This window comes from Cyprinus carpio, chromosome B16, assembly GCF_018340385.1.
Source record: "Cyprinus carpio isolate SPL01 chromosome B16, ASM1834038v1, whole genome shotgun sequence".
NCBI classification, from domain to species: Eukaryota; Metazoa; Chordata; class Actinopteri; order Cypriniformes; family Cyprinidae; genus Cyprinus; species Cyprinus carpio.
The window spans coordinates 25,082,901-25,094,266 of NC_056612.1; the positions used below are offsets into that span (position 1 = coordinate 25,082,901).

At 34.9% G+C, this 11,366-nt stretch overlaps 1 protein-coding gene across 1 annotated transcript; it reads left to right on the plus strand.

Annotated features, from left to right (window-relative positions):
• Positions 1–736: 736 nt before the first annotated feature.
• On the plus strand, positions 737–10,492 carry rab11al (RAB11a, member RAS oncogene family, like). Its single transcript, XM_042741703.1, has 5 exons — positions 737–1,145; positions 3,331–3,526; positions 4,826–5,019; positions 6,970–7,050; positions 8,324–10,492. Exons 1-5 carry the CDS (start codon positions 1,106–1,108, stop codon positions 8,464–8,466), a joined length of 654 nt encoding a protein of 217 aa, XP_042597637.1. The 5' UTR covers positions 737–1,105; the 3' UTR covers positions 8,467–10,492.
• Positions 10,493–11,366: the final 874 nt, after the last annotated feature.

Below are 11,366 nucleotides of genomic sequence, written 5' to 3' on the forward strand. Positions count from 1 at the left end.
GCTGCATTTATTTGATTAAAATTACCACAAAAATAGTAATATTGTGAAATATTATTTCTATTACTATTTTTAGCAATAGAGCATAAGAGACTCCTTCTATGTACTACTAATCAAAAGTTCTTATTTTTTACGATTTTTTTATGTTTTTGAAAGAATATATATTAAATTGAATTTATATCGAAGTGATCTTTTATTTTCAAACACTGATTACTACTCATCTAATATGGGTTATTCACACCCATCAAAAATAAAATGATACATCTATGCAATTTCATTTTAAATCCAGTAATTAAAATGGAATTTAAATGGCATGTTCAGTCACTGAATGGTGCACAGCCCTGCCTCCTCATTGCCTCCTACGTGGCATTTTCAGGCCCCATCATCCTCTGTAAAGCATGAGTGAAGTCACGCTGTGGAATGTGGAAGAGCTCACCTGCACACCTGTGACCCCGTGCTTTCTTTTACAATAGCTATTTTTCAAAAAGTATTGACCAGCTACCTCGTGTTTTATTATAACTTATATTTTTAATCTAAGACGTATATTGATTGTATCATTACACTCTGTGTTTATTTATATATATAGCCTGACAACTACAAAAGACACACCTGTGACTACACACCTGTACGGAAGCCCCGTCAAGCATTTCATTGGGTCCCAGAGGTTCACGCGTGTGATAGACAGGATAGTTGGCCAATAAGATCATCGGAAAGGCGGGGCTACATCTCAGTACAATGACGTAAGTGCTTGCCTTAAGTTGAGACAGCAGGGCAAAACTTGGTTTGACGTAGCCCAGCAACATCGTATCAAAGTTGATTAGCTGTAATTTTGGCTAACTCGGGACCTATTTTTCTTAACGATTGCTTTATATATAACCGTCGACAGAAGGAAGTATATTGCGTATTTCTATTTTTGCTTTCTGTTAGTCTTTAACGCATGAAGCGCGCGTAGTAATGAAGCGCTCGTGATCAACTGATGCGTCTCATAAACAAAGTTTCTTTGACGTCGTAGTACATATAATAGCACCTTGTTGTTCTCCAGAAGAGCATAACGTCTTTATTTCTGAAAACACGGACTTGTTAATAAGCCGGTAAGAAGATTAAAGCCATGTCGGGTAGAGAGGACGAGTACGACTATCTGTTTAAAGGTGAGTGAGCACCACGTTACTTTCTGCATTTCCACACTTTTCGATGTCGTCTTCGTGTGTTGCATGTCTTCCTTGTAATAGGATATGTTCCTTTTCTATCCTAAAACTCATATTAGCATATCCAAGATGTTATTTGCAGCTGTTTCAAGCAGGTCCATGTTGGTCAGTCGCTGCTAGACCACCTTGGACCAGCAAAAAAACAGCTGGTCACACTGCCTTTGGCTGGTCAAGCTGGTTTTGGGGTCATGGTGGCAGGTCAACCAGCTATTGATCATCTTAGGTCAGGCATGTGCAAGTCATTTTCCAAAACACAGCTGACACCGTCTTGATATGGATTTTCCAACAGGGCAAAAGATATAGAAATTGTACATTTTAATCATTTCTAAGTGCCATTTGTTTTATTGATTTTATAATGCACAACACGACTGGCTTCTCCTAATGTGTCTTGTTTTATTTTATAATTCTCAGATATATACACCATGAGTTAAAATGTATAATATATATATTATACATTTTAACTTATGGTGTGGAAACAAACAATTTGGACATTTTTTGCACTTGTCACACTGAAAATGAAAAAAGAAGAAAAAAAGTATTTTGTGTGGTAATTGATTTCAAGTTTTTCTTCTATAGTGTCGGCAATATAAGCGCAGTTAAACCGGTAAGACCTGTATAAATCAGGTCTTTCTCAGGATGGGTTTGCGTTTAGGCAGTTTTAAAAACTCTCCTTTAATCTAATTAATCAAATCCCATTTGATTCAGAAGATCACTCAGATCATTCATTTGGTCTAATTTAACATATAACCAATTATTCGAGACTGAAGGAGATCAAATGTTTGAGAATTTCCTTTAGTAATTGACTGTTAAAGTGAATACTAATGATATTATTTTTACTATTCTGACCTCTATGATGTCCGCGGTGGTTATGTCCATGAATTTGACACTGCCATTAGTCAAAGTTCTGCTCTTGACCTCTGTGTGTTTAAGCTGTCCATGGACCTTTCGCTGCTCTTTAAACATGTCTGTCCACCAGCTTTAAAACAAGCAGACGTCTTTGTCAAAGTGCATTCCTGTGTGCCTAACTCAGGTATTATTAGCTGAGGCATCTGATATAGATTTCATTTTCATGTTGACGAGTTGGCAACATAAACCCAATTTATTTCAGTTTTAGGTTGAATACAATTTTTAATTGTAATTGTTTAATCACCTTCATGTCTTGTTCCAAGTGTTCTTCTGAAGTCACACAACATCTTTGTGTGATGGATAGACTGGAATTTTAAGTCATTAACTAATAATCTTTCTGTCCTCGAAAGCTTTGAAATCTAATTCACTTTCACATTGAAAAAATCAAAATAAATGAGGTTTAATGTTCTTGAAGCATCTTTTATTATTTTACATGAAAGTGTTCCTCTTATCTCTTACAGTATGCCCACCGAGACTGTACTGATTTAATAAAAACAATTCACACACTACTGTGTGAAAAATAAACTACTTTTATTTTTAAGTCTTTTCTGCTCACCAAGACTGCATTTATTTATCAAAAGTACAGTAAAATCAGTAATACTGTGAATATTATTAAAATTTTAAAATAACTTTTTCTGATTTGCTGTTTAATATATTTTTTTTTTGGAGAAACTGTGATACATTTTCAGGAACCTTTTATGAATAGTTCAAAAGAACACCATTTATTTGAAATATAAATCTTTTGTAATATTTTAAATGTCTTTACTGTCGCTTTTGATCAATTTCATGCATCCTTGCTGAATAAGTATTCAGTTCTTTAAAAAAAATATTTTTTACAATCCTAAACTACCTGAAAAGTAGTGTAACTGTAAATGTAATATCTGTTCCATTTTTGCCTCTGTCAGCGGGAGACACAGACGTTCCCAGTGTTTCGTAAGTCTACCTGTGTGGGTGAAAAAGGGAGTTGCCCTTCAGTTGTGCCCTTTTCATTCATTGTCAAAAGCTTTGTGGAAACACACCCTTTGTGTGTGAAATATTCAAATCTAATTGCTTTTGTGCGGTGAAGGGAGGCCGGTTCCTGCAAGCGCACAAATGGAATCTGCTTGAAAGTGCTCTCACAGTGTCATGTGTGTCTCCAGGGACAATAGCAAATACAATAGTGTTTAAATGCATCAAAGTAGAGCCAGCTGATCTCTCGCACTCGTGTCCTCTTCATCCACAGTGGTTCTGATCGGCGACTCGGGTGTGGGCAAGAGTAACCTTCTCTCTCGCTTCACCCGCAATGAGTTCAACCTGGAGAGCAAGAGCACCATCGGGGTGGAGTTTGCCACACGCAGCATCCATGTGGAGGGCAAGACCGTCAAGGCCCAGATCTGGGACACGGCTGGACAGGAGAGATACAGAGCCATCACATCAGCGCAAGTGTCTTCAAAGACTTTAATAAGACATCAACTAGTTTAAGAAGTCCAATTGTTTTCTGCACCAATTAAAAAAAAATGTAATGATAAGATAAAAAAATAATTAAATTAAATTAATAAAATAAATATATAAACTACAGTGCATGCATAATTATTATAGGCAAATCATTTCCAAGCATGTTTTAGCAATTTCAAATCAATCAGTCAATCTTAATAACTACTGTTAATATTTGTACATAGTCATTTATAACTGGAAGTAAAAAAAAAAAAAAGTATTGTATTCAGATATGCATAATTATTAAGCAGGTTTTCTTTTATAGGTACAGTTATTAAGATTGATGTGGTTTGGAATTTTTTTTAAATATGCTTGGAAAAAAATATATTAAGAATCCTTTTAATTAATTTTCACTTTAAACTAAATTTAGTTTGTAGGCCTGTCGGTTAAAAACATAGATATATTAGGCATGTAATAAATACACTTTTGCCATGACTTGATAGACGAACTTACAATACAATACTTTAAACTAAGCCAAAATAGAGTTAAAATAGTAAGGTTTTTAAAATAATTTCTTCTAAGACACATGCTAATCAATTAACAAAAAGTACTGTTCATTAACCAGAATAGAAATGTTCATTCTTCTTCGCTAAAAATACAGATTATGTTAGATTCACAGGCTTGCACTCTGTCCCTGACTAGATATGTGCAAAAAGGTTTAAATATTGTATTTTATTAAAATAATAATATATAAATAAATACATGCGTGTAAACAAATGTGTGAAGTAACTAGAAGAATAACAAAGTGCAGTACTTTTTGAAACCATTTGCTTTTATGATTATGATAATAAATTCAAATATAGATTCTTTTTTTTTTTTTTTTTTTTTTTTTTTGCGTAGTTAAAATGACTGAAAGTGACTGACACCAGAAACCTCGCACATTGAAGTTAAAAATGGCTGTTCCCCCTTTTATGTTAAAAATGTAAGGTGGATAATTGTGCCAGATTTCTGATCATTTGAGCTTGCCTTTTTACTGTATAGTACAATGAGAGGATGTAGACTCCCGTCAAGTGGGAAGTATTTGAATAAAAAAAAAACAACACCGTTTGGCCCCTAATGATGTACACTCAAATAAGATAACAACTTTAATAACAGTAGTTTTATTTCACATTACCAGCCAAATACTCCTTGGTAATCACACTATTTTTGGGCACCTTAGATTGTGGAATAAATGTGTTTTTTGTGTGTCTTTTAGTTTCTGATTAATGAATGCATCTTTCAAATGTTTGTGTGTGTGTTCACAGGTATTACAGAGGTGCTGTAGGAGCCCTGCTGGTGTATGACATTGCCAAGCATCTGACCTATGAGAACGCCGAGCGCTGGCTGAAAGAGCTGCAGGATCATGCTGACAGCAATATTGTCATCATGTTAGTAGGGAACAAAAGTGACCTGCGTCATCTGAGGGCCGTTCCTATGGATGAAGCCAAAGCATTTGCAGGTTAGTGTTGTGACTTTATTAGCTAGTGTCAACTGTAATTACTCAAGAGTTTCTATAAGTGATGTTTTTCTCGCAAATCAGATGTATAGAATGGCACCTAAAAACACTAGACTTGTTCATATAATTTACCCAGATTCAAAGAAAGACTGCTTGTAAAGTTGAGTTACAAAACTAAATAATTGTTAAACTGTTAAAGGTCATTTGGAATACCTTTAAATGTCACAGAGGTGCTGATAGTGTTTGAGGCCTGTTGGCTGAGGTGTTTACATTACAGGTCTCGTTGCTGATTGGTCAGTTTTATTGTATCAGATTATTATTTTTGTTTTCGATTGCTAACAAGCATTGTTCAATACTGAAGCCACATTTTCAAAACTCTCCATACAGTCTGCATTACCAACATGAATCTTGGCCAAACAGTTGCTCTGACCTCCAAAACAAAACCCCTCATATATGTCTCAAAATAAGCTTCTTTCACCATAACACTGGCAACAGTTCTCATTCAGAAAACATACATTTCATTCATAACACACTGATCTAAAACAAACTAACAACAGGGAGCATTACATAAACTATGAACTTTTATCTTTGAAGTCTGAATGATTTGTCACATAAGTATTTCATTATAGCATAAGAATAACATATTTTTATTTTACTGACTGTATTACAGCACAAAGAATGAATGAGAAAAGCAGCATTTCCCCCTATTTCTTTACATACAAAAAACAAAAACCCCTTCAACATTTACAAAATTTACTTGTGAAGAAAATAAAATAATAAAAAAATTAATTCCTGAAGCAATAATTACATACATATATATATATATATATATATATATATATATATATATATATAAGAACGCATCAGCATGTCTAGTATAATGAGGTACTCTATGTGCAGTATTGGAGTCCCAGCTGCTCCAGGAGTCTTTCTGTGTGGAGTTCTGTGTTTCTCTCATAGTCCAAAGACACAGGACAGGAGAACTGGAGAGTGTGAATATGAATGTGTGCATGTTTGTCATCCCTGTGATGGACTGGCCAAAAACAGGACATCTGGCCTGGCTTTCAGCTGAAATGTGTGTTTGGAATAATTATTATTCAATTTCACACTAAATATTCTGCTAAGATTTTATATTTCAGTATAATTCCTGCAGAAATAAACAGTTTGCCATCTTTCTGATTTGAATGTGCTTTTATCAGCTTTGAAAGCATTGGAAAAATGTGCTGGAAATGTATAGTGTTTCATAGGTTGTGGAGTATAAATGACAAAAGTGTTAATGGATTTTGAAAAATGTGGTCATTTAATGCATGTTGTCTGAAAGCAATGAAAAATGATTTACAGTTTGTTTAGCATAGACTTCCGTATGGCTTCAGTATTGAACAAAACTAATGTTTGTATGTTCATTTCTCTGGGCTCTGAGAAGTTGAACGCTACATTGTAACATTTTTAAGCAGTACTGTTAATAAAATGATGTGGCATCATGTAAACTAATTTTAGCAAATGTTGATTTAGCATTACTCATTTATGTATAATGCATTCCATTTTTAAATAGTCACAATGCTGTCTGCATATTTTGCTATCGCCATTGTTGTGTTGTAGCTTCATACCACGATGCTGTTGTATTTACATTTGGCAAATATTTTAATCCAAAGTGAATTACAGTGCATTCAAGATGCACGTTGCCTTTGATGCACCTTGACTTTGTTGTTTCTGGTGCTGTGCCCTGTGGTTTGTGATACCTGCTGTTAACCTTTTTCTTAGTTATCTTGAGTTCTGAATGAAGTAAGGATTTTAGTTTATAGTGCATGCTACTTGTTTAACTCAGAAATAGTGTTTGCTAGCTGGTCTATGTTCTAGCTATATGTTTATACAAATTTTGTTTATGATCAATAATGTGTTTGGGAAGCTATATTTATTTAAAACGTATTTTATATTTTTGTGTGTTTTGTATAGAGAAGCATGGACTCTCATTCCTGGAGACCTCAGCGCTGGACTCTTCTAATGTTGAACTTGCCTTTCAGACCATTCTTACAGGTCAGTCCTGAGCAAATCATTTAGAAGGGTGAATCTCAGAAAGCTTTTGGAGGTGAATCTCATGAAAACTGTGAAGAACATGTACCAGTCATTTTTTATTAAGAACATTCTCATTCTCATTACTGTAATGACAAGAATAGTATTTCAATAGCAAAGTATTTATGCATAATTTAGTATATTAATTTAGTATATAAAAACATTTTCAAACGTTGTGCATTTTTAATTTTAGAGAGAAGTGTGATCTAGTTGTTTATTGATTAACTGGACGTTTCTGACATTAAATTCTGCTGAACTTATGCATTCTAAATATCTGTACAATATATGCATCATATGTGGGGCAACATTTCCCACTGTTACAAAGATGAATTGCACCATTTGTGGTATAAGTGATTGAAATTTGATGCTTTCCAAAAACGAAACAAAATTATTATTGTTGTTGCATATTATTAATTTATGATTTATTACAGAACAGATTTGAATGGGTAAAGAACAGAATATAGTTTTTCCCGTTGAAATTACTAATAAAAAAATTGAAGGTAACCAGAATCATAAAGAAAGTTCATCCAGAAATCAAAATTGTCATATAATTTACTCAAGTCATGCAAATTATGACCCTTTTTGTTTTTAGCTATTCTTTTAAATATTTGAAAAAACTAACGTGAAAAAAACAAATCTCTCATGTAATTCAGTAAAAAAAAAAAAAAAAAAAAAAAAAAAAAAAATATAAAGCATAAATACAGTTAATTTCAAAAATAATTTAAATAATATAATTATTTTGTCAGATTATAGTAATGAGAGTTTTTGGGGTTGGGAGAATCTTCTTAATATAAAGTGACCTCTTCTCTTCTCTTCTCTTCTCTTCTCTTCTCTTCTCTTGAAAAAATATATCTCTTTTACATAAGACATTTCTTGACCGTTTTGTGAGATTCCTGGGTTATTAAGTATAACCTCTAGATGGCGTCAAACTCCACACCACAGATATCCTCTGCTTTTCCTATAAATGAATGAAACTGTGTTTTGAGGTCAAGCTTCGAAAGTTTGCCACGCAGAAATAGTGGTTTGGTTTTTTGCAGTCTTTTTTTTTTTTTTTTTTTGGCCTGGGAACTACCTCTCTTCAGCCACTCCGTGTTACACAGTTACACTGTTCATTTCTATGCATCATAATGAACCGTAGCTGAAGTTGTTGCACTGTCACTAACACACCTGAAAGATCACGTTTATCAGGCAAGCCTCCATCATTCCGATGTATGAATCCTGCCTCTCTCTCACACAGAAATCTACCGTATCGTGTCCCAGAGGCAGATGTCAGGGCGTGCCGATGACAGCTTCTCCCCCAGTGGTTCCAGAGTGGTTCCCATTACCGTGCAGCCCACACAGAGTTCGGGCAAGCAGGGCGCCTGCTGTCAGAATAACTGAGCTGCCGCTACACCACCATGGGATCCGGGAAAATCGGCAACTTTGTTGGGCTGGGCTGCAAGGTTGACCATGACCGTTGTATTCCCTGTGCGTGATGTGCTTAACATATGTAGTGGACTTGTTTAGTTATGCCCAGAATAAGTGAATAATAATCTTCAAAATTGGAGAGCAAGAGATGTTGAAATTGATTGGATCAAGGATTTTCTCAGAACTGAGAGGCCATGCTTCTTGTTTCAGACTAATTAGAAATGAGCAGTTAGCTGGGATGCTCAGACGTGGCTGCTCTTTTTATTTTATTCCTGTACTTTTTGCCACAGACATTCTGCTTACAAACAATGGGCTGAAGAACAAGAAAAAGTGCTTAGAATGCATAATGCTTCATTTGAGTATCTCTTGAATGGTTTCTGATCACAATGGGGATTCACTTTGTTTTTTTTTTTTTGAATCATATTTTTTTTTTCCTTTAGTGGGCCAGCGCAGAAGTAGTCTGACATCTTTTCCATGCATCTCAACACCTGAGAAATTCAAACTGTGGTCATCATAGACGCCTGTTTGCTCAATTCTTAGATTGTAACGGCATCTCTTGTATTTATTGAATGCAAATATGATCTTGTTATTCTGTGGGTTTTTTTTTTTTTTTTTTTTTTTTTTGCTTTCTTTTTTGTCATGCTTTTATCCATCACTAGATTATTGATCGGAATTTCTCAAGGGTTTCTCCTTCCAGTCATGGCACTCATTTGTACAAGCGCTGGGAGTGTTTTCTGTGGATCAGAGTAATGTTAATAGGTTAAGTTAATGGCTGGATGCGCTGTAAGAGTATAGTATATTCCGATTTAAGGTTGGGAATCGTTGACTAGTTCTTAAATTCTCTGATTATTTCTATGACACTTGATTCGGTTAACTGTTCTTGAACATATGCATTCTAAGTCTCTGCTATTTTATGCATGATAATTGTTGTCATGATGAGGCAACTTATTTATTCTCAGCTGTGCATTAAAATCAGCATTGAACTTTCAGGCATATTATTTTTTTTTAGTTTCCAAACATTTAAAAGTATACACACCATTTGTGGTATACTTGTCACTCGTGTGGTGCTTTTTCTCCCCTAAAAATTATGTGAGAATGTATTATTATTATTATTATTATTATAATATTAATTTATTAATTGTTCCATGTTTCAGACATTCTCCATTTAATTTTTACTTTAAATTACTAAAAATGAAGTAGTTCATCCAATCATAAAAATAAAGAAGTAGTTCATCCAATCATATTGTCATAATTTACTCAAATTGGGACAATTTTTGATTTTGTGTGAACTATTTCTTTAAATCCCTACGATTCCCATCCCTACGTGGAGCACAGATGCAGGTCAAATGTTTTTTTTGTTTTGGTCTGCTTTATGACTTTATTATGATGGAAATTTGCATGATTAGTTTTGCTTTAGTTGGGTTCTGGGTGTTGTCTTTGGCTAATAGCTTTTTTCTGCTTGGAAAATGAGCGGCAGGTGGGATGCAGTTCACTAAGAGGAGCTTCTATGATTGGGTACATTGACCATATTATATTGCAAGGCAGGGGAACTGATGGCTTGTGATGTACCGCTGAGGCTTTCTTACTGGAAGTGAATTCCTCGCTGGCCACCCTTGTTATCTGCTACATGTAACCCGAAGAGCAGCAGGTCTCTTGAGATCTCACTCTCTGTCCTGGCTTTTCTGTCTTCTACGGCTTTTGGTGTGGTTTTATCTTTGCACATGTGTTCTACGGCGTTTAGATCATCCTTGCCTCAGGATGGGACAGCTGGGGTCGTGTTTTCGGCTTTATTTCTTGTCATTTGTTTAAAGACATGAGGTGCTTCCCTAAATGCCTTGCCTGTAAGATTTATGCTAATGCCATCAATCTGTTATGATGAATATCAGCCGTTTAGCTGGAGTCATTGATAATTACTGCTTTGGGAAGATTCTGTCATCGTGCCTGTTCTTTTCCCAGTGGGACTCCTGAATAAAGGCTGTGAATACTGCAAATAGGCTTATACCTTTTCAGTGATCATGAATGTTTATCAGCTGTTGGGTTTTTTAAACTTGGGTGAATAGACACTTGGAAACTTGTGTATTTTACAGGGTTCCCACGTCTTTAGACCAGTGACTTCCATATGACCTTTCCAGTCGTTCTTGAATTGAAAAAAATCATCGTATAGAGATTGCACCCACATAGAGCAATTTCTAGTTGATGAAATATTTATGAGCTTTTTGAAATAATATTAATTTCTATGACTTTTCCAGGGAATTTTAAAATTCCCTGATACTTCCGTGGGAACCTTTCAAACTTTTTGGTGATTTTTATCCTTTTTTATCCCCTTTTTTTTTTTTTTTTTTGTTAACTTGTGGAAATTACAGTTGTTGTTGTTTTTTTTTAAAAATAACATAAATAAAATCAGTTTTGTTTCAAATCATCAGGTGTGCGAGCAACAGAATTCAGGGTAGCTGTGACAGATTATTCAGTTTGTTTTATTAGAAACATTTACAATACAATTTCTCGAAAATAACCAAAAGATCAAAACTAGTATGGCATAGATACATTGATCAAATATCAAAAATGAAAGTCACAGAGAACATGTTCTAAGGAAAAAACCTGCAGTTTGCGTGCCCCGTGTAGACACGATACTGAATTATGAAATCAAAACGACTCATGGAGTATCGGCTAGCCTCGTCTATGATATGGCAAACCCCTCGTTTATCAACAATAAATTGAACACTAGTACCAGGAAATGCTTGACCAAACTAATGCACTAAGACCACTATGAGAGCTGTATGAAACACTTCTACTGTCCTGAAGCTACCAAATACAGACTGTCGGACTGGAGTAACTCATCCCAAGCGAGGTCACGTCAGTGACCGTCCTAAACC